Raw genomic sequence first — 25,026 nt, 5'->3', positions numbered from 1 at the left:
CACAAAGCTAATTTCCAGGACTGAAACATTTGTTAATTTTAACATAATGAATATAAACCTAATTAACCTAACCGCATTATTAAGGCATTGTAAACTATTATGATAATAACATGTTACAAATTGCTCTTTGAACTTATGCATCCATTTTTTAATGCAGCATATGTACTGAGTTCATTTCCAAATGGCACATCACAATATATATTCTCAGAGCACAGACTGGAAAAAAATCACAATTTTGCAGCATTTGTTCTATCAGAACAGTTCATATTATAGGCACTTTGCTGACATGAAAAAGGCAACAATACATCCAGTGATATGTAACAATCAGTTAACAGGCTGTGACGAGAGACTAGAGAGCTACAACTGACAAAGAGCATTTCATTAGACCAGCTGTAAGCATCAATTATTCAACACAAATACACACACACGATCCGCTCACTGTATGGTGTGCCATAATGAATCCAGCAGGCTGCTGCTATCTGCAGTGTCTCACACATCAGCCTTTGTGTCTCATTTGCGTGGAGACACACATACACCCACACAGGCACACAGGCACACAGGCTAACATATTTACACAAGATGAGAACAATATAACGTGCTGCTCCTGAGTGTGAATGAGTGGATATCAGAGGCTGTACATATTGTACATATAAAAGAGTCAGTGCCTCTTCTATAATTAGGAGCCAGCAGCCCTCGAGCTAACAAATCCTTTAGCGTTTAGCTGCCTAAACTGGAACATTTCAATGCTGTCCATTTGTACTCACCTCCTGGCTCTCTTCATCTCAGCACTGTCATGGAGAAGAGCACTGTACACTAACTGTACACACACCACCATGCACGGTCACACTGCCACCAGCACCCCCCTCTGGATTCTCACCCCCCTCTCGGTCTCTCGCTCACTCACACACACATATACACACACACACACACACACACACACACACACACACACACTTTCTCCTTCTTGCTCTCACACACTCTTTCCCTCTCTTTAACACTATGCTTTCACTTGCAGTTCCTTAGTAACGGAAATGGAACTAGCATCACTGCTCATCTCCCCTCCTTCTCTCCATCTTTTCTCCACTGCTCCCTTCATTAACTCCAGAAATAAATAATTAATTACTTTGGTCCTCCTACCAAGCCATTACTGTGTGTGTCACACGGCAACCTACTTTTGGCCTCAGATATGGACTCACATAATCTCACACACAAAAATGTAAGACACGTCTATACTGGGGGGTGTAACCGAACACACACTCGCTCGCTCGCTCTCACACACATGTACGCTCGCTTGCTCTCACAGACCCTCTCTCTCCCTTGCTCTCAAACACCCTCGCTCTCTCTCTCTCTCTCACACACACACACACATTCCAAAAACAAAACAAGAGTACTTTCCCATGCTAATTGAACAGAGTTCACTCATTCTGGTTGTGTATTAAAAGCCTATTCATTCTCTCAGATACAGCACCACCACTGACCTCATTTACTTCAGAAACGCAGGCTCTCCAGAGATGAAATACTCTCTTGCACACACACAAACACACTTTCTCTCTTGCCTCCCACTGCTCAGTAACTGGGTTACAAACATAAACACCTTTAAAGAGAAATCTGAGCCACGGTGGAGCAGTTTCCCAGTGAACTTCCCTCTGGTGTTAAAAACATAATGTGTAAAGCCATTTCGCAATTGTTAGTCTGTTAGGTTAAAATGTAATATGTACAGTATGTCCTGGGCTAGTGGTTGTCCCCCTCTGAGAGACTATGTTATGCACCATTAGAATATAAAATATAGGTTTGAGGAGGGATTAAAAATAAACACACAGTATAAAACCAAATCACTTCTAATGTACAATTCAGCCTTTGCACTTTGAGTCGCACCACGTACCCGAGTCTGATGATCACAGATTAACAAAGAATATCTTGAGGAAGAAAGGCATTTGGTTTTAAGATGGCTGTTATTATTTTGAGCTCTTCAGCTTCTGTTTTTTTTTTTTTTTCTTTTTTCATTTTTCTAGATAACAGATGATCCTACATTGTCAGAACCCACATGTGCATCTCTAAGATACAGAACATTTCAGCATGGTTTGAGGCAAGCCCCTGACCATTTAATTTGTGTTTTTAAATGAGACTCATCTGGTAGCTTTGAGCTTCCATGAATAAAATTAAATATCCACAAACAACATGTCTTGGCTTGTCACAATTTGATTTTATGAGCCACTGTGGGTAATACTGAGTGTATAGATTTTAATAGACCTTGTAAATTAGATGTTGAACATTAGATGATCCAATGTTAATATTATAATTTCGTTCCTTTTTTTGTGTGTGTGTGTATGCTGTCTGTATATGCTGTCTGTCTGTCTGTGTGTGCGTGTATGTGTGTGTACATGTGCAAATGATCAGAAAGAGGATTAGCAGAGTTTATTATAGGAATGAGAACCTAAAAAGGCTAAAGAGAGAGAGAGAAACTCTGAAATAGCACAGGATTAAAGGGGAGAGCATCAAGGACTTTGTCTGAAGAAAACAGCTTAACCTCTCACTGCATGTTATAACACTCAGCACTGTTTTCACTCTCTCACGCACACATACAGGCTTTTACCAACACTCCTGAGATTCTAAAATGGGACACTAGGACAAAAGAGCACATTAACACAATAACCTGTGTCCACTCCTGCGTTCACTAAAGAATGCATTGATAAAGTTTCTCTGAAGCATTCTCTGCTTCACCTTTTAACATTCCTCAATCAAAGACCACAAGCTTCTTACGCAAGAACCACGTCACACCTAACACTTCCCTCTGGGAAAGGGACAGAGCAAGTAAAGGACAGAGACAAGGTGAAAAAAGCAGTGCTGAACAATGAAACTAGAAAAACTCCCATATAGATAATGCAAGTCATACAATACCCAAGTCAAACATACCATTCTAACAGTAGCACTTTTAATGTCATTGAAGACTGAAAATAAAAAAAGTCCTTTTTAAAAGTCCTTTATAGTGGTCACCACCGTCACCCATACAGAAGTCAAAGATGAACCAGCCTAATATTTATATAACTACAACAATTCAGGACAATGTTCACTATGAAAAAGCTAGAATGCTTTTGTTCCCCCTTTATTGGAACAGAGATCAAACCTACTTGTTTGGGATTTACAGGTCACACCAAGCTCACACCTCCCTCACTGGGACTTACAGGTACGAGACCACACCTCCCTCACTGGGACTTATAGGTACAGATACCACACCTCCCTCATTGGGACTTACAGGTACGAGACCACACCTCCATCACTGGGACTTACAGGTACGAGACCACACCTCCTTCACTGGGAGTTACATGTATGGAGACGAGACCACACCTCCTTCACTAAGACTGAATCACAGAGGCCATGCCCCTTTACTGGGACATAATAAGTACAGAGACCACACCACCTTCTGCAAGAAACAGATGAGGCTACACCTCCTTTACTGAAACTGGTGGATGAAAATGCCACACGTCCTTCATGGAGACTGGGATACAAAGGCCGCACCTAGTTCACAGTGTTTCATACAGTAAGCCTTCTATTCCTAAAGATAACACTACACTGGTTTGGTTTCACACAAAACCAAATCACTGGACTGAATTTTGGACTGAAACTGCTCTTTATTCTACCCTTAAAAATCACTGACCGATTAAACATATTTAGAGAAATACTCTTCATCGCGTCATCATAAATTTAGACAATATCATCATAGAACCCTGAAAAGCGCTATTTGTCATCAAAACTGCTCTCTGTATGCACATTTTTTCCAGTCTCTCACCTGGGCTTTCTTGCTGCACTTAGGTACCTCCAGCTGGTTGGTGGTGCATGATGTGTGCTGGTCTTGGTTTTTGACCCTGACAGGATTTCCCGTTTTGCTCGGTTTCTCTGTGAACTGTGCTGCCTTGCCTTCAGGAAGCTGCACAGCTTTCTGTTTTTTCAGCAGGCTGTAGATGGACAGCAGCAGTAGTGGGCACAGCACGTACATGATCTCAGTGAGTAGCACAAAAAGCACTCTTTTCTGTAACACCCAGTTGCACAAGGAGTCCTCTGGTGGAAATTCAACCTGTTTCTTCTCCAGAGGGAGACTGTAATGCTATCTTCTGGTGCGTGTTACAGCTGTCCACAATATCAGCTGTTGCGCTGGCGACCTTGATGTTCAGTCAGAAAGCATGGAGTGAAACATGAGCAACACCTTGCTGCTACAGAGATCAATGTCTAATGAAGTTCTTCTCTATTGTTCAGTCCAAAGACAAAGATCACTTCTGCAATATATTTACAATATGTCCCCTGTCTCCAACTGTAAACCCAGCCTCTAGGTTTTAACAACCACATAGCCTTTAAGCTCTCACTGACGGTGCAGTGTGACATCAGAAAAGAGCTGCTCCTAATGCTCATTTAGAATCCAGATAATCCACTGTCCTTGTGTACCTAATGTGACTGTCTCAGGCAGGGTGCATGCACTGCTTTTATAGTTTGTGACTCCTTTCATAGCTGAAGCTGGTCATGCAGTGTTCACCTGGATACACACAGACACGCCCCTGAAAATGAGCCCTTCATTGGAAAAATGATACAATATTCAAGTCCAAAGTCCTTCACATCCACCCTACTAACAATCCTTTACTGCTATATGTCATGTCACGTAGCTGAGTTAATCTTTTCTATATTGGAATCGATCAAAACAAGTCATGACCTTGATTCTCAAAGCCTCAGAACAATTTATTCATAGATTCAAACTTCCTTTTTGGAGGAACGAATAAGACCTGGGTGATAGTTGTTCATCCTCTGTTTCCACTCCCACAGAGAGAACGCAAATGCTCCAAAGATTGTATTAAATAGAGAGGCGAATAGACAGACAGATCAAGACATGGACATGGATAAACAGGGCAATAGATCGATACACAGAGACAGACAATGACAGACATAGACAAAGAGATGGAGATAGAAAGAAAGCAAGTTAGAGAAACAAAAACAGAAAACATTGTGATGGATGTAGAAAAGATAAACACAGAGTTGGCAGTAGAGAGAAATATAAAAGTAAAGAGACAGAGAAAGTTACAGATGGATGGACAGACAGACAGACAAATAGAGATGAGAATAGGCTAAAGAAAGGAAAGACATGAGAAAGTAAAAAAAAATATCAAAAATCATTCATCACAACCTGCTGCAGACACAAACAGCTTTTACTCCATATATCTTGCACTAAACCCTGACCTGAGAGAAAGAAATCCCACAACATGATGCTACCGCCATCATGCTCCTTGTAAAGACGTTGTTCTTGGAGTGATGTTCTTGGAGTGTTTGTTTACACCAAAAATAGCACTTTATGCCATGATCAGATCGGGGGAACGTTCCCCTATGTGTCTGCTGTGAAATTTCATATAGCTTTGTGCAATAACAGCTGTCCCTGCTCCAGCCAACTCTGGAAATTCAGTTTGACTAAATATGTGACTCCTGATTTTAACTGGATGCACTAAACTTAAGTTAGAGGGTTCACAATACATACAGTACTACAAAACAATACATACTGTACTTAGTGTCACTACATTTATTTTTTATTTGCAATATTATGATTGTATCATTACAAAAAATCTAAAAGTTAAAGGGGTGAACATACTGTATATACATAAGGTATTGTATGAGCAGAGCATCTTTAATTGGTTGATGGCTTCAGAAAAATGGTCTAAATATAACATGACCCAAATTATCAGTACTGTGGCAATCTCTGTAGTGCAACCTGATGGGAGCTGACAGTCTCAATCAAAGCAAGAGAATTCTGATGGCATGACTGTCTAGTGGCACATTTTACACTGTCGCATGCTTAATTTGTCTTTGTATGGAAATGGAGCAGAGAGAATAGAGAAGGTAATATTTGATTTGATCGGTCATTATGCACTGCTTCATGATTTTAACATGAATCCTTCGATTAATGTCAGTTAATTACAGCTCAACATAGATGCTTCAACTCTGATCATAAAGGCGTCATTGCTCAAAGGAAAGGGAGTGCTAAAACAAAAATAAATCTTTTGAATCATAAAGACATCATATCAAACTCTGTATAAAGTAATACAGTTTTAGGATACTTTATCTCTTGTACCAGCAAAATCAAAGCAGATAAGAATTATAGAAGTTTCCAAAGGAATTCCACACCAGAAGGTGCACTGATACTGTTGTTATTATTACTGTTGTTATATATTATTATTATTTAATAAGATATTATTGAAAATATGATAATAAAATAATACTTTATAACAGTTTACATTTACAGCATTATCCACAGAGACTTACATTTTTATCAAATTTTTATACAACTGAGCAATTGAGGATTAATCGCCTTGCTCAGGGGCCCAGCAGTGGCAGCTTGGGGGATGTATTGGTAGCCCAACACTTTAACCACTAGGCTACCACAGTTAGTCTCGGCTTTTCATCCCAGTATTCACCTGTGCCAGATGTATTTGAAGATGATTTGAAGTTGTATAGACATGAATATTATCCCAATAATTTTTTGAAGATTCACAGTTATTGCTCTCTCTTAAACAGCTAGTAATTATTGCACACATCACAGCAGAGGCATGAAGGGAGCAGCACCTAGTGTGTGTGTATATATATATATATATATATATATATATATATATATATATATATATATATATATATATATATATATATATATATATATATATATATATATATATATAGTTAGTCATGGCCAAAAGTGTTGGCACCCATGAAATTTTTCCAGAAAACAAAGTATTTCTCACAGAAAAGTATTGCAATAACACATGTTTTGCTTGTACACATGTTTATTTCTTGTGTGTACACACAAAAAAAAAACATAGAAAAAAGCAAATTTGACAATTTCTCACAAAACTCCTAAAATGGACCAGACAAAATTATACTTAACTTATTAATTACAACCTTAACTTAATATAAACAAACATTCAGAACAAGCGGGAGCCCAATGTCCCTTTAGCTTTCCCTATCTCTGTCCTGATATGTGATAGAAAGACGAAGGCCCTCTCCAGCCGCACGACAACTCTATCTAATCTACTGCCTTTAAGACATCATTCTGAGATGGATACAGGGCCAAAACCAGTTACTGTTAAATTAGCACTTCTGAACATCCGTTCATCATTAAAGAACAAATCATTTTTAGTTAATGATCTTATCACCACTAGCAACCTGGACTAACCTGGATTATTTTGTTATTGCTGGAGATTTCAACATTCATATAGACAATGCAGAATACAATACTGCATTTGAACTGTTAAATGTTTTAAACACTTTCAATCTGACCCAGCACGTGCAAGGTCCTACACACAATAGGGGACACACTCTTGATCTGCTCATTAGCAAGGGTCTAAACATTCCATCCACTGTTATCAAGGATGAAGCACTATCTGACCATTTCTGTGTTTACTTTGATTTATTGATCTGTCCTGCCACTGATGCTAGATCTGTCTATGTCAAAAAAAGGTTCATAAATGAAGACACCAGTGAGGTATTTATGAATGCTATATCAATGTTGCCAAACATATCAGCAGACTCTGTTGATGTTCTCCTTGAAAATTTTAACTTAAAAGTTAAAGATGTTATTGATGGTATAGCTCCAGTAAAGGTCAGGATGATCACTGGCAGACGTAAAGCACCTTGGAGAAACACAACAGCGGTACAGAGCATGAAAAGAACATGCAGAAAAGCTGAACGTATGTGGCGGAAAACAAAACTTGAAGTACATTATAGCATCTATAAGGACAGTCTTCGTGCTTTCAATGTAGAACTAGGCACAGCTAGACAGATCTTCTTCTCAAACATTATAAACAACAACATAAACAACACTCCCACTCTTTTTGCTACTGTAGAGACACTAACAAACCCCCCAAATCAAGTTCCTAGTGAAATGCTCTCTGACAACAAATGCAATGAGTTTGCAACCTTTTTCTCTGAGAAAATCAGTAATATCAGAATGGCAATCAATATGGCCTCATATTGTAATGTGGTCAGTCAGACCTCACTACAACAACCTCAAAAATTTGTCATTTTCTCAGAATTTGACATAATTGATATAAAAACCCTGGAAGAAACAGTACAACATCTTAAAGCATCAACTTGCAGCCTTGACACCCTCCCCAAATACTTTCTCAAAAAGGTACTTAACTGCTTAGAAAATGACCTCTTAAAAATAGTAAATACCTCTCTGCTCACAGGCACTTTTCCAGAGTCCCTAAAAACGGCAGTTGTTAAGCCTCTCCTAAAAAAGAGTAACCTACACAAAACCATACTTAGCAACTACAGACCAATCTCTAATCTTCCTTTTATAGGCAAGATCATTGAAAAGGTTGTTTTCAATCAGCTGAACAAATTCTTAAATTCAAATGGCTACCTGGACAATTTTCAATCTGGTTTCCGCCAGCATCATAGCACAGAGACAGTGCTCATAAAGATAATAAATGATATTCGCTTAAACTCTGATTCAGGTAAAATATCATTGCTGGTGCTACTAGATCTTAGTGCTGCCTTTGACACGGTAGATCACACCATACTCTTACATAGACTGGTAAACTGGGTAGGGCTTTCTGGGATGGTCCTCAAATGGTTTAAATCATACCTAAAATGGAGAGGTTACTATGTGAACATAGGTAACCATAAATCTGAGTGGACATCCATGACATGTGGAGTCCCACAGGGCTCAATTCTTGCACCGCTTCTCTTTAATTTGTATATGTTCTCAATTGGTCAAATAATGAAAAAGAACCAAATTGCTTACCATAGCTATGCAGATGACACCCAGATATACTTAGCCCTGTCCCCTAATTACTACAGCCCCATTGACTCTATGTAAGTGCATTGATGAAATTAACAGTTGGATGCGTCAAAACTTCCTCCAGTTAAACAAAGACAAAACCGAAGTCATTGTATTCGGAAATAAAGATGAAACTCTCAAGGTTAACACACACCTTGACTCTAGGGGTCTAAAGACACAAAACAAAGTCAGAATTCTTGGTGTAATTTTAGAGTCTGACCTTAATTTCAGTCATGTGAAAGCGATAAGCAAATCAGCTTACTACCATCTCAGAAATATAGCCAGAATTAGATGTTTTGTCTCAAGAAAAACCTGTTCATGCTTTCATCACCAGCAGGGTGGATTATTGCAATGGACTCCTTACTGGGATCCCCAAAAAGACCATTAGACAGCTGCAGCTCATACAGAATGCTGCTGCCAGAATTCTGACCAGAACCAAAAAATCTGAGCACATCACTCCAGTCCTCAGGTCCTTACACTGGCTTCCAGTTACATTTAGAATAGATTAAAGTATTGTTACTGGTTTATAAATCACTTCATGGCTTAGGACCGAAATACATTACAGATATGCTAATTGAATATAAACCAAGCAGACGACTCAGATCATTAGGATCAGGTCAGTTAGAGATACCAAGGGTTCACTCAAAACAAGGTGCGTCCGCATTCAGTTATTATGCCACCTATAGCTGGAATCAGCTTCCAGAAGAGATCAGATGTGCTTCAACAGTAGACACTTTTAAATCAAGATTAAAAACACATCTGTTTAACTCTGCATTTACTGAATGAGCGCTGTGCTGCTTCACAATGACTGCACTTTTTATCCAAATCCCTTTTACTCCTGTTTTATTCTTTTTAACATATTTTAAACTGTTTATTAAAATCACATTTATTTTCTTTGTTATTTGTTTTTGTTATGATTTTATCGTGTTTCTTATTTTTCATATATATTTCTTTTTCTCTTTTATAAACTGTTTTCTAATTTCTATGTAAAGCACTTTGAATGACCTCTGTGTATGAAATGTGCTATACAAATAAACTTGCCTTGCCTAAACATCAAGTTTCTTACACCTCTCAATTGGAATTCTGGAGCACTCTTCCTTTGCAAACTGCTCCAGGTCTCTCATATTGGAAGGGCGCCTTTCCACAAAAGCAATTTTAAAGATCTCTCCACAGGTGTTCAATAAGATTTAGATATGGACTCATTGCTGACCACTTCAGAACTCTCCAGCGCTTGTTGGCAACCATTTCTGGGTGCTTTTTGAAGTATGTTTGGGGTCATTGCCCTGTTGGAAGACCCATTATCTCGGATGCAAACCCAGCTTTCTGACACTGGGCACTACATTGCGACCCAAAATCCTTTGCTAATCCTCAGATTTCATGATGCCTTGCACACAGTCAAGGCACCCAATTCCAGAGGCACCAAAACAACCCCAAAACATCTTTGAACCCCCACCATATTTGACTGTAGGTACTGTGTTCTTTTCATTCCAAAAAGCTCTATCTTGTTCTCATCTGTCCACAAGATGTTTTCTCAGAAGGACTTTGGCTTACTCATGTACACTTTGGCAAACTGAAGTCTTGCTTTTTTTGTCTCAGTGTCAGCAGTGAGGTCCTCCTGGGTCTCCTGCCATAGCGTTTCATTTCATTCAAATGTCGACGGATAGTTTGTGCTGACTGATGCACCCACACACACACAATGCAAAGACTGAGTCAACTTCTCTCCTTTTTATCTGCTTTCAGGCATGATTTTTATATTGCTCACACCTGTTACTTGTCCCATGTGAGATTAAAGGAGCATCACATGCTTGAAACAGACTTATTTATCCACAATTTTGAAAGGGTGCCAATAATTTTGTCCAGCCCATTTTTGGAGTTTTGTGAGAAATGTCAAATTTGCTTTTTCCAAAATGTTGCTGATCATCATGTATTAGATATTATTATGTATTAATACACCCTGCCCTATACTCTGTAAATCAGAAAAGGTTTAATAAAAGCTTGTTTTCCTTCCTGGAAAAAATGCAATCAGATGAAAATCAACACACAAGCCCAGGTTGGAAATAGTTTTGTTCACGGTCCGTTCACCTGGATACACACCGACACGCCTCTGATAAAAATATAAGGGCTACTCTGTAAAAATGATAAACAGTGCTCAAGTCCACAGTCCTTTATAATCACTGACACTCCTTTACATAACCTTGCCGTATCACACAGCTGAGTTAATGTTTTCATTGCATGGAATTGTTTTAAATATCAGTAATAAAAACCCAGATACTTTAAACATCTGAGAATATTTTAGCTCTAATGCATTTTGAATGTACTTGGGTTGACCGTGTAAGCTCCTGGGGACAGACGTCTTTATCCTCGTCCTACACACTTGTCCTCATCCTATTATGTCCTACTGTATATCTATCACTGTTATACAGTCACTGAGTGTATTTAATATATGGCTTTCAAAAAATTTTTGAATAGTGAGAGGGCAAATGATTTTGGAGAGATACCACCTGGAATTCAAATGGACTTTATTTTATTTTTGACCATTTGATTTACATGACATATTTAAGATTTAGAGGATCAAAAATCCCTAAATACCAAAAATTAATTCAACAAATAAGCATTTGTTTAGTGGCAGCATAAGTATACAGTATACCCCCAGGTCATATACTATTAAATATACTATTCCCTACTATTACAGCTTTAGCTATTTTTTAGGATATATCTCCATCACCTTTGCCCATCTGGATCCCGATATTGTTGCCCATTCTTCTTGACAAAATTGCTCTGTCATAATTGCCCAAGATCACTGGTGAACAGCAGCTGCCATGTCCTGTAAAGATTCTCAATTGGATTGAGGTGTGGGTTGTGACTGGTCCATTCGAACATGTTCAGGCTCTTGGCTTTGAACCACTCTAATGTAGCTTTGGCAGTATGCTTAGGATGATTGCCCTGTTGGAAAGCAAACCTCTGCCAATGTGTTAAACAGTACCTTTCGTGACATGTAGCAAAGCAATAGGAATTCCTCTTCTGGTTATAAAAGTCGGTTCATTTAGACTAGATGATAACTGAGCAAGTCAATCAGTTACAATCCAAAAAGCTGTTTCAACACAGAGCATACAAACATGATTGCTATGCTCTACAGACCAAAGACAGAGAAACACACACAACAAAACTGGCAATACAATAATAAACCTTTCCAATCATAAACATACACTCTTTGGAGAGATTCTCTCAGGTCAAAGTGATGTAATATCAGCAGAATTGTATTATATAATAAACTAAAAAAAATCTTTTGCCCTAAAGAAGTCAGCACCAATGCAACAATCCTGTCTAGTCTACTCTGCAAGTTATATATAATGGTGAACATATATGAACTCATGACAGCAATTAGTCTCTGCTTTCTGTCTGTGTTTAACCTCTTAAAATGATATAGATGATTAATATCCATACATCGGTCTTTAGAACCACTATAGTTACACACATTATTGAACCTTTAATGTCAGCCAAATTAGAGACTTACAGACAAATCTGCCTTCCAAACGTCACATCACTGATGACTCACTGCTATTGGGTATTGCAGGATTCCAGAAAATATGACAGGGTGGAAAAAGAAAGGAAGGGGGGAAAGATTTTGAAAGCAGAGTCTCTCTCTCTCTCTCTCTCTCTCTCTCTCTCTCTCTCTCTCTCTCTCTCTCTCTCTCTCTCTCTCTCTCTCACACACACACACACACGGAAAGAGATACACTCAATCATCATTACAATAAGAAGTGAATGTTTGCGCATGTGTGTCTGTGTGTGTTTGTGCAAGTGTGCGTGTAGGCACATGCAAGTGTGTGCGCGTGCGTGTGTCTGGGTGACAGAAATCCAGACAGATGAACAGAATAAGACAGATGAAGGAAGAGAGAATCGTCAGAGAAAGACAGAAACAGACACAAAGAGAGAAACAGAAACACATGGAAGATGATGAATAGAAGTAAACAGAGGTTGTGGAAACTGTTGAAGGGGAGGAGACACAAGTATAGGAGAGACAACACATACTGTACAAACACAGTGACATGTGTAGAAAAGCAAAAGACAAAGAAAACGAAAGAGAACCAGCCAGAATTTTTTTTAGTCATGAGCAGTACATTTAACATGGCTGTCCTTACAAGCCCGATGTGTGTCTGAATGTGTGTGTTTTATTTTAGGAGGTAATTACATATCGAGTCAGACGGGTGGGTAGCACCATAATCACAGGGCACATCTTAAGTGGGGCGTGTATGCATGTGTGTGCGCTCTGAGTGAACGCTGTAACGTCTAGTGTGACTCTAGAGGCATAAGCTAAGCGTCCAGGCATGGGAACATACACGTGCACACACGCGCACATGCACCACACACAGAAGTAGCCATGTTGTTGTGTTGTGGCACCACATCTGCTTTCCACATGCCATTCTTTTTCCCTTGGTTTTCCACCCCTGTAAATGCTGGCAACATCAGAAAACTCCAAGCATGTTGTGTATTTAAGTTAGAGTCAGCAAAATGCATTTTGGTGCGTAGGAGCTTACTCCAAACAACATGGGAATGTCTCTACTTCTTTAACTCCTGTAAAGGTGGTGAAGATCCGACAAAATGTGTGTGCAGTTTGTATAACACCCCTATGTTCTCAAATCTTCCCAGAGGACATCAACAGGGTTGGACATTAGAAGTAGTTTAGATCTACAGAGAAAACAAAAGCTAAGAAATGGAAGTGGTGATAGAGGTTGGCAGAGAGACAGAAAAAGAGATAGACAGACAGAAGAGAGACAGTAAAGAGAGAAATAGAGGAAGACTGACACAGAGAGAAATAGAAAGAGAGGAAGACAATGAGAAAACTAGAGAACATTTTTATTAAGAGAGAACACGGTTTTATAAAGTTTAAATAGATTCTCAGTATTTCAATCTCAGTATTTCAGAGCTCACAGAAGAGGCTCTGAAGTCTTACTGATCCGCAGTACACCAATGAGGCTGGACTGGAGACAGGTAGAACGTGGCAAACGGAGAGAGAGTAAGAGAGAGAGAGAGAGAGAGAGAGAGAGAGAGAGAGAGAGAGAGAGAGAGAGAGATAGAGAGGAGAGCAGTGCCACCTGCTGGTATGATACAGTCAACACCACCACCTGCTCTTCCACCATCTGCTCTGCATTGATAGCTTCGCATGGCTTCTGGAAACGTGTTTTTATAGTAAGTGTTTAGAGACTTGTGTGTGAGTTTATATGGGGCCCGAGCCAACATTCAAAGCATACAAAACCCAGGAGACCACATGGCTGCACTGGCTCAAATCACTGTGTACTGTGTAAAGCAAGTACCAGATGGACGACACAGTCAAAGCATAATTATAAAAAATGTCAGATTCAAGAAATCAAAAAGCATAGAATTCAATAGAGCTTTGTTTGTTCAGAATAGTGTAAACAATTATGATAATCATTTTAGTTGTTATTTTGCAGCAGTGGTATCCTTCTTCCCTGTGTAAGCCTTGTAAAGCTTTTTTATAGCATCATTTATCATGTCACTGCTGAATTTTTACTTTATTAAATTTCTGTGAGAAGTTAAGTAACCGTTATTGGTCCCGAAACTAGTTCTTGCAACCTCACTTGTTTTTCAGAGAAGACCAGAATAGCAGGATGAACCACCACCCTAAACAGCAGCCACTTCACTGTTTATTTCTCACAGTAAACCTGAGGACTCTTCACTTCACTCTCAGTCCTGACTCGCACTCTGGAATGACTCATGAGCAAGCAAAGGATTAGCAAAACGGCAGTAAGCTTGCTCCCTGGTTAATCCCTGGTTTATTGCATTTCCTTCTCCAACACACCCATTTAACCGCCTGAGATATTTTAATGAGCTGATGAGAACAGGAACAACACAATAAGAAGAGAAAAAATACTAAAATGTGTAATCTCTACTGACAAAACATCGATTAAGAGCCTAAAGGGGAAGGACACAATGATCCTTGTGCATTTATGTCTAGTGGCCTAGACTTCTTTTTAAATCCCGACACTCACAGATCTCTGGGCTCACACTACAGCCGGCCGTAGTGTTGGCGCGGAGTCTTTTATACTTATTAAAGCAGACCATATAAGAAAACATCACAGGTTACTGTGATGTGGCTTGATGCAAGCAGGCTTACTGTTCCTGCTGGTCAGTCCTGAAAGGTTTTATTCCTCTTATACTATAGGAATTTTCCAATCATAATCCGCTCATGTTTTCAAATTAGAACATGCTGTACATACAGTTATTAATCTACCTGCCAAATGCTGTAAATGTAAATCAGTTACAGCTAACATCGTGCAACTAACATCATGCAAAACAAGCAGGTTCCTGTTGTCACTTTTGTTTTCACTGGCTGTAGCAGAAATAAACAGTTGTGCCTGCACCAGCCTCTCTTTTACTCTCTCTTATTTAAACTAAGAAAATAAAAATGTGACTTTCCACGTAACTAAGAATGCGAAGAGTTGTCTGTCCTGAACACTTTGCCCGCAGGGAAAACTTAAAAGAACAGGTTTAGCTCATAGCGCTGACACTAAATTCTTCTTCCAAAAATGTTTACCAAACTTAAAAAAAAAAGAAAAGAAATAAGTAAAATAATAATAAAAAAAAATATTGTGGCATGTGGAAAAGTTTGGAGACCCAAAGTACTTAGTAACCCTTTTGACATATCACAGCTTGCAAATTAATTTTGTTGGCAGTTAAAAGTTGTCCCATTCTCCATTTTTCTTGCAAAACATTTCGAGCTCAGATTTTCTTGGGCTTTCTGGCATGCACAGAATGTTTAAGATCATTTGAGAGTTTTGCTTTGTTTTTCAGCCCAGCATGAGAACAGCTATCTCTTTGAGAGATTTCTTTGTCTTTCAGATCTTGCCTTGACTCAACTTCTTTTTGGACAGTAGAAGATTTGAACTGGAAGCATTTTGGTATCCTGGATTCATTTTTAGATCCTCACTCAGCTGGTTAGAGGAGGTCATGGTTAAGCTCTGAGGTTTTGAGTGTTTAAACATGTGAACATGCCATAATAACTAATTGTTTATGGCATAAAAAATGATCAAATTGATAAAATTATCAAATAAACAAATTGATAAAACCATAAACCATAACTACAATATTTATTTGTGGCATTAAGACACAATATAGTCCTCTGTGTCTATAGTCTATAGCTCTCTGTGTGGGAGGGATCATATACTCTCTCCTGTCAATCACAGCAACATCAGCCAATCACGTGTGTCTGTGAGCTTATGTATGTGGAAGAGGGCAGACAGCATGTGCCATACTACCTTGTGACCCCGTGGCGGTCTCACTATTGAAACACACTTCTGTTTAACTTTTCTGTTTTATGATTGGGATTTATTTTGCAGACAAATTGTGGCAGTGCTTGTTTTTCATGCAGGAAAAAAAGAAAATATATATTAATGGGACAAAATTTTACAGTCAGCCATGCTAGATGACACACACACACACACACACCCTTATTAAACCCATTCATTACATGAAGTAAGGTGTTGTTCTGAGGATAAAAATGCGTCACGCCAGACGCTATGATTTTGCTCCAACATGATACTTAAATTAAAGACTAGTCAGAATTACTCAATGGCTGATTAAGCAGGATTTGGTTGTGAGTGCAATGACCTTGAATGTTAGAAATGGGCGATAATATTAATAATAACAATAATAATAATAAACAGTAGTAGTAGTAATACTGGTCATGCCCTTGACTGCATTTAGTCACTTATTAGTGGGACAAATGGGTCATTTCACCAGTTCATTACATAACGTCCATTAAGTCCACTCCATAAAAGTGTTCCAAATAGCGGCTCCTTCTAACATGCAGTGCACGAACGCACGAGTCCAGCTATTTGGGACACGGCCGCTTTTAAATAAGCTGCACGAGTTTTTAACGTCGCCTCAACTTTTTTTTCTGACCGAACAAACGTTATTTATAAAAAGAAAGAAAAAAAAAACAGAACTTTCAGATAATTTGTCCGGAGTTAGACGGAACACAAGCAGACAAATACACAGAAACCCAAGTATGGAAAGTTAACGAACTTACGGTTGACGCCGAGACGCCAAAACTTCTCCTCTGGAAAACAATATATTTCCTAATAGTTTTACAAGTGACAAAACTACATCGACGTGGTTTACAAACAGGACGCCTGAGTTTTAGTGAAATATGAATGAAGAAAACCAAACCGGAGAGTCAAGCTGTAGTCTAGAGATGACGCGCGGGAGCGCGCACTGACTCGGAAAAATGACGGCGAAGGGGGCGCGCACAGCTGACCGCTCGCGCTGACGTGCGGTGACGTCACTACGTTCCAATCTGTGAACAGTTATTGAGAAACTTCCAGATACTTCTGAGGTTTCCATAACTACCTGTTTACAATAGTGTATTTTATCACATAAATACTGTATATACTACTTTTACCAAAGGAAAGGTGTAGAAAACAGTAGCGAGAGCAGCTATGATGTGTTGGTTTAGAGACTGTAGCAGTGAGGAAAAGACATGAGGCAGAGATTGATGTAGCAGAGATAAGGATGTTGAGGTTCTCCTTAGGAGTGATGAGGGTGTTGAGGTTCTCTTTATGAGTGACAAGGATGTTGAGGTTCTCTTTAGGAGTGATGAGGGTGTTGAGGTTCTCTTTATGAGTGACAAGGATGTTGAGGTTCTCTTTAGGAGTGATGAGGGTGTTGAGGTTCTCTTTAGGTGTGACAAGGATGTTGAGGTTCTCTTTAGGAGTGATGAGGATGGACAGGATTAGGATGGAGCACATCAGAGGGACAGCTCAGGTTGGCTGTTTTGATGACAAGGTCAGAGAGGCTAGATTGAGATGGTTTGGACATGGACAGAGGAGGGAGATGGTTATATTGGTAGAAGGATGTTGGAGATGGAGCTGCTAGGTAAGAGGTCAAGAGGAAGGACAAAGAGGAGATATATTGATGTGTTAAATGAGGACATGAAGGTAATTGGTGAGAGTAGAGGATGATGAGGATAGAGTTATGTGGAAACTGATGATTCACTGTGGTGAAACCTAAGGGGGAAAGGCCATAAGGAGAAGAAGAAGACATACAGTATACTACTTTTATACACAACTGTTCATCCGCTGAGTAAATTAAGCTACTGACTTAGATGTATGTTTAGGTGCCTATTATGTTTTTTTTTTAAAACACTCTAAGAAGAACAAACATAGTATAGTGTGAGTTTAGTGAAAATATCCAGTGCCCATATAAGGTGATAGCTTCTGAAAATGTACAACATTGTGTACTGTGCTATTTCGTCTTAAAATGCTTCAGGAAGAATTGTTTTTATGGGCATTACTTTGTAGATTGGTTTACTGTCACTGTTTAGTTTCTGTGCCTCGTCCTTGTGGGTGTCCTCTAGGTTCAATTGTTTCCTCTCACCTTGCAGAAACAAGGCAGAAGGTGGATTTGCAATGCTAAACAATGCTTAGCTGTCAATGTGTGTGCATGGTACAGGACATGGTGTGTTTTTGGAATAGACTCTGAAACCAACTTAACCCTGAGAAGGATCAGAATCAGTTTGGGTTTGTTACTGTAGCTCCGAAGTCACCAAAATGAGAATAACAAAATAAAGACTTATATATGTATATTAAATTATTAAATGTATATATCTATTATACAAGATAATTTACAAAAAATATAAATAAAACTAGGATTTAAAAATAACTATACAGGTAAAGGTATATTGTTGCACAGTGAGAGGAATTATAAAGTCCGATGGACTTTTACAGGGAGGATTTCCTGTGATAAATGAAATTGAATGTGTATAAAAAATACAAATCCTGATATTTTCCACTTTTTCTAACAACTGGTACTTTTATTAATGCCTATACACTACATTGACACTCTACATTTTATTTGTATTTGGAAAGTGCTTGAATTATAGATGCAATTAAAAAAAAATTAAACATTTACAAGACCTTAAGCAGACATCTAGGCATTTTTCGACCACATGATATAATACGCTATTTTTCAATGCACCTAAAATCTACTTTATAAATAAACTGATGAATAAAACTGCATTAGGGTTCCAGATACTGTAGCTAAGGTATGTACAGGCTTTTATACCAAAATGTAATTTTAATAGAAACAATGTGTAAAATAGAATCAACAGTTGACACTTTAACTTTTATTATTATTATTATTATTATTATTATTATTATTATTATTATTATTATTATGCAATTTCTGTAAAGCAATTGTTTACATTTTGTACATTAAATGAACTTTATTCATAATTAAAAAAAAAAATTTTCCCTGTTTTCATATGAGCTAAACAGACATTATTTTGTTCTCAAATACTTCAGGCTTATTAATCATTGTTAGATTCTCTCTGTGCTGCCCTTCAAATATGAAAGAGTCACTAGAACAAACAACCGCATTATGTGTATTGACTTAAAACCCTGTAACTTAAAGTAGGTACTCACAACTTAGTAGAATGAACGCACTACGATGTGCAGGTTTTACCTACGCGCTATAATATCTCAGAGGAGTATGATATAATGGTATGATCTATGATAAAGAAATAAATAAAACAAAGTATAAGGGTATTGTCATGTTTTAGAAAAGAAGATGATGTCACACCGTTAATTTACTGATAAAAGTAATCAGTTACCAAATAAGATATAAAGCATGATGTTGTGTGCCGTTATCAGAAAATAATAAACAGTAAGGTGGTGTCATGCAGCCTGATATCAGATGCGATCCTAAAGTTGATAATTTTTTTGATACTGTTGTGAAATATCTGAGACAAGTACTCTGCAAAAAACACAAGTCGCTCCCTCAGAAGCCTGAATCTCCATCAGATTCAGTACAGCTGTGGTACAAGAGAAATTCATCATACAGTTTCGTCTTATACACAAATGAATCAAAACAAAGGACATCTTTATATTATTTACATAATGAGCAACTTTTATGCTGAAGCGTTATTATTCAGTCTTCTGAATGAACTCAGCTCATTCACTATTGTTCCCTAGATTCTCACGTTTTTTTTTCACTTCCTGTCCCGGGTCTACCAGAGAGAAACAATGCAAAAAATCCTCCCATTTCCTGTCCCTTTCCCCCCTCTCTCGCTCTCTCTCTCTCTCTCTCTCTCTCTCTCTCTCTCTCTCTCTCTCTCTCTCTCTCTCTCTCTCTCTCTCTCTCTCTCTCTCTCTCTAAGAAAAGAACCACAAAGATCATTTACACTGGCAAATTACCCAATATGATAACAAAAACAAATACTGAAATATATCCCATTTATCCCAGAGCTCTAGAATATTAATATTGTGCATACACCATTGCTGCCATTGTTCAATTTCATTATAACATCTTTCATAAAAACCAATCATATACTCATGTTATTTATAGCAGGTTACTTATTACTTTGTACCTAATGTTCATGATATTTACAATGTCTAAAAAGATCTCACACGAAAACGAAGAACGAGAACAATTTGAACACAACTGTGTTAAAGACGCTTGTTTTCTCTAACGCACACACACAGCTGTTACTTCATTACTGCATCTTCATGTACATCACTTCTCCGAGTATATTTGAAAATAGAATTTTGCCGTGTAATTAAAAAAATATAAATCCCAAACGTATTTTTCTCACAGTATTTTTTGCCTTACATGCTCAAATACTGAAACCTGTGCATCTGTGCACATGTAGCACTATACACAAGTATGGAAGCTTGCTCTTAGCAAAACTATGACATATACTGTATGTCACTTTGCTGTATTTCAGTGCTTAAATCCAGCTTGGGCTATAACGGAAGACAAGTCTAGCAGTTTAAAAGAAATCAGGTACAATAATCACTCACAATAATCACTCGCTGTCACAATGGCATCTCCTTTCTGTAAATCTAATTTAAAAACCAGTTATGACTTTAAAACAGAAAAGCATTACAAATTGTACTTAAATAACAAATCCCGCTTTGGTTTAGAATTAGATTCATTTTGCAAATATTTCCCTATAATAGTAAAAAGCATTATAATAACAGGCCATTTCCCAGCCTTGCGTCCTCATCCTTTCTTTCAACTTCTATTCTTCTTTCTTCTCCTCCTGCTCGGTCTCCTTCACATTCCCATCTTCTTCCTCTTCTGCCATTTCAACACTGAGGATCTCCTCTCCATGTTGGTGTGCGGTTATGCGGACGATCATCGTGCTGTCTGTGGTCTCTGCCAGTATGTCTTCGTCATCCTGCGTGACTGTGCGCTGGACGTGTGAGCGATGATGAATGGGTGAGGGAGGGGGAACGGGCGCTGCTGTGGTGGTCATGCTGCCGGATGTCTGAGAGATAGAGACATGGAAATGTACATAAAGAAGGAAATGAAGACACACCAAGGGAAATACATTAGGCATATTGCATATTAATATGAAGACTTATACAGTATATACTTGTGCATGCAATTATCTAATCATCCGATCGTGTGGCTGTAGCACAATACAAAAATGTATCAGACACAAATCAAGAGCTTCAGTTAATGTTCACATCAAATATCAGAATGGAGAAAATAGGACTTTTCTCAGGTTATCATCAATCGAAACCCTGCTTTTAACTCAGAGTAGCAACTTTACAGAGTAGCACTATTTTTATGTTAACCTGCTCTGAAGCATTCTATGTAGTGTCAAATGTTTCGAGTGTGAAACGATGTAGTGTTCGAATGTTACAGATAGATGATTGAACAGCTCATATCATGTGCTTTGTATAGTCTATACAGAAGCATTGTTTTCTCTGTAAACAGTTCTGAAAATGATTATTGTTATTAGTTTTTTCATCTTTTTTGTTTTCTTGCATCTCAGCAGTCAAGAAGAATTTCTGCTTAGTATGCAACTAGCCGTTATTTAAACCAGTAGCTTGCTTTATTTATCATAATCATAATTTTTAACATCACAATTATGCAAAAAAGGATGTTAGGTTTAAGAATATACAGTGTGAAACATAGGATGATGAACACCCAAGATTAATTGTCAATTGGGAAAGTAAGCGCTGTAAAATGCGATAATCCAAGATTCTGTTTATGTACCCGAGGTTTACATTGTCCTAGGACTAACTATTTCGAGTGTGAAAAGCCCAAATGTGACCTCAGAGACTTTGCAATGTTGCTGGATCCAGATAGGCTGGTTTGTATATTTTAGGTAACTGAGATCCAAAAATGTTCTCACACAACACTCAACAGTTTGCACAGAATGATGTGAAAACCTAAAAGGCAGTAGAGAGCAGTTCTACAGACCACTGTTCAGAGGAGAATGGGCAGATTGATTTGAACTGACAAGAAGACAACAATAAGCTAATTAAGCACTCTTTACAACCGTGTTGAGCGGCAAAGCATCTTAGAATGCACAGTATAATGAAGACTGAGGTAGATGATCAGTCAGGAACAGAAATCTGAGGTTACAGTGGGCTGAGGTTCACCAAAATATTGCAGATAAATAGAACTTGAAGGTAAATTTACACACTAGAAGCCACATAGTTGCTCTTGACCTGACTGTTCAATGAGTTTTGAAACAATCTCTGATTAATTTAGACCTTAGACGTTGACTGAAATCCCACTACAGTGTATAATACAAGTAGTATTTAGAGCATTAACAAACTGAATCTATTAGGTTTAGATCCGTTTTGTTGTGGCAGATATCCCAAAATGTCAAAGAATACTGGTCGCTCGAAACTGGAAGTTCGAAAGAAAATAAAAAAGAACAAAGGCAAGGTAAGCACCTTTAGCGTGGCTTCACTCTCTTTGTATGTCTCTTTCAGTTTGGCGAACGTTTCTCCTTTGCCCATCAGCAGGGCGGCCTTAAACAGTTTGGGAGTCTCAAGCCGTGTTGGAATCACCTGACCAGTCTCCTTATCCGGACCCTTCTCTTCTGGAGGTTTCTTATCTTTCGTTAGCATCTTCCTGAATAACACAAGCCACACAAATGAGCTCAATCAAATCAGAACATATAAAAGTACAGAGGATAACATACTCTATATGCTTTATACAATTGATGTAGTTTGAGTAGATTTGAGTGTCAAGGTCTGTTAGACAGTTTCTTCACCAATCAGTGATTTTGCATTTGGAAAAATTAACAGAAGATTTTCTGCACATTTGGACCGAGATGTGTCATGTGACGTCATCACGACACGTCATTCAGCCCAAGCTCTCTTCGATTCGATGCGTCAAACACCAGTTATCACAGAAGGTAATTACATATGAGTCTTCACAGGTAGGAGTTTAAACGAAGAATCTTGTGTGTTGCGATTTTGCAAATTCAAGTAGTTTGAAGAAGTTTGGAAGAAAAAAGCTGCAGCAAAAAACCAAAACAAAATGTGGTTGCAACAATCAGAAAAATGGTACGTTTTTTAAAAAAATTCAGATTAGAGGGACTGATTAAAGCAGTAAACAGTGCTGTGGGCCGTAAGGGCATGCATGACACACACAATATGAACGAGCAGTAAACAGGCATCATGTGACCCACTTCTGATTGGTTTCAGTTAAATCTTTACACATCAGCACACAGAGCACTGTGGTTTAGAACACTGTTTCAACAACAAGCAGAACTGTGATGTGATTTGCTCAGACTAGGCTTGCTTTGTACTGTTCAATACACTTCCAGTGCATATATCCTCTTTAAATTTAGACAATAAACTCACGATGTTTAATATTTGAAGCCATCAATGACATGAATGTTTTTCTACACATTGCTTATTGTTCTCTGTTCTGCAGCCTTTTCTATTGGACTTCTGTTTAATAATGTTGTCCCTAAGAATTTCCTGAAACTCCTGCCCTTTTACCATGATTGCTTGCAGGATTATGTGAAAGCGTCCAACCCAATTAGCATGAGAACCTTGATATGCTAAATTTATTTGCGTTATGATTTATTTTTACGTAACCTTTACATATATTCATTAAATATACTAACTGAACAGTTTATATATGCATAATGTTTTGCTCGTAGAAATAAATAGGTGGTTAAGGCTCTGGGATGTTGATTGAAGGGTTGGGGTTCAAGCGTAGAGACATGGAAATGTACATAAAGAAGGAAATGAAGACACACCAAGGGAAATACATTAGGCATATTGCATATTAATATGAAGACTTATACAGTATATACTTGTGCATGCAATTATCTAATCATCCGATCGTGTGGCTGTAGCACAATACAAAAATGTATCAGACACAAATCAAGAGCTTCAGTTAATGTTCACCTCAAATATCAGAATGGAGAAAATAGGACTTTTCTCAGGTTATCATCAATCGAAACCCTGCTTTTAACTCAGAGTAGCAACTTTACAGAGTAGCACTATTTTTATGTTAACCTGCTCTGAAGCATTCTATGTAGTGTCAAATGTTTCGAGTGTGAAACGATGTAGTGTTCGAATGTTACAGATAGATGATTGAACAGCTCATATCATGTGCTTTGTATAGTCTATACAGAAGCATTGTTTTCTCTGTAAACAGTTCTGAAAATGATTATTGTTATTAGTTTTTTCATCTTTTTTGTTTTCTTGCATCTCAGCAGTCAAGAAGAATTTCTGCTTAGTATGCAACTAGCCGTTATTTAAACCAGTAGCTTGCTTTATTTATCATAATCATAATTTTTAACATCACAATTATGCAAAAAAGGATGTTAGGTTTAAGAATATACAGTGTGAAACATAGGATGATGAACACCCAAGATTAATTGTCAATTGGGAAAGTAAGCGCTGTAAAATGCGATAATCCAAGATTCTGTTTATGTACCCGAGGTTTACATTGTTCTAGGACTAACTATTTCGAGTGTGAAAAGCCCAAATGTGACCTCAGAGACTTCATGTGGCATCATGTGACCCACTTCTGATTGGTTTCAGTTAAATCTTTACACATCAGCACACAGAGCACTGTGGTTTAGAACACTGTTTCAACAACAAGAAGAACTGTGATGTGATTTGCTCTAGGCTTGCTTTGTACTGTTCAATACACTTCCAGTGCATATATCCTCTTTAAATTTACACAATAAACTCACGATGTTTAATATTTGAAGCCATCAATGACATGAATGTTTTTCTACACATTGCTTATTGTTCTCTGTTCTGCAGCCTTTTCTATTGGACTTCTGTTTAATAATGTTGTCCCTAAGAATTTCCTGAAACTCCTGCCCTTTTACCATGATTGCTTGCAGGATTATGTGAAGCGTCCAACCCAATTAGCATGAGAACCTTGATATGCTAAATTTATTTGCGTTATGATTTATTTTT

General features: G+C 38.1%; 2 protein-coding genes across 7 annotated transcripts in view; both read right to left on the bottom strand.

Moving 5' to 3' along the window:
• kifc3 (kinesin family member C3) overlaps positions 1–17,066 on the bottom strand; it is a 57,275-nt gene extending 40,209 nt beyond the window's left edge. For 2 of the 6 annotated variants that reach the window (XM_047822276.1, XM_047822273.1), the window contains exon 1: positions 3,788–4,464. In XM_047822276.1, the coding sequence (XP_047678232.1) occupies positions 3,788–3,994 (207 nt within the window). In that variant the 5' untranslated portion in view covers positions 3,995–4,464. Of the gene's footprint in view, positions 1–764; positions 906–3,787; positions 4,467–16,859 lie in introns of those variants that run through there. The other 4 variants (XM_047822278.1, XM_047822274.1, XM_027141139.2 and 1 more) reach the window with 4 other exon arrangements.
• Positions 17,067–19,974: 2,908 nt separating this feature from the next.
• The window catches only part of cngb1a (cyclic nucleotide gated channel subunit beta 1a), a 34,442-nt gene continuing 29,390 nt past the window's right edge, over positions 19,975–25,026 (bottom strand). The window contains exons 32-33 of the mRNA XM_047822544.1: positions 22,525–22,705; positions 19,975–21,098 (exon numbers count right to left, since the gene is read on the bottom strand). Coding sequence (XP_047678500.1) covers positions 20,850–21,098; positions 22,525–22,705 — 430 coding nt within the window. The 3' untranslated portion in view covers positions 19,975–20,849. The remainder of the gene's footprint in view (positions 21,099–22,524; positions 22,706–25,026) is intronic.

This window comes from Tachysurus fulvidraco, chromosome 13 (assembly GCF_022655615.1).
Source record: "Tachysurus fulvidraco isolate hzauxx_2018 chromosome 13, HZAU_PFXX_2.0, whole genome shotgun sequence".
In the NCBI taxonomy this organism is placed as follows: Eukaryota; Metazoa; Chordata; class Actinopteri; order Siluriformes; family Bagridae; genus Tachysurus; species Tachysurus fulvidraco.
This window is presented reverse-complemented; position numbering and strand designations above follow the sequence as displayed.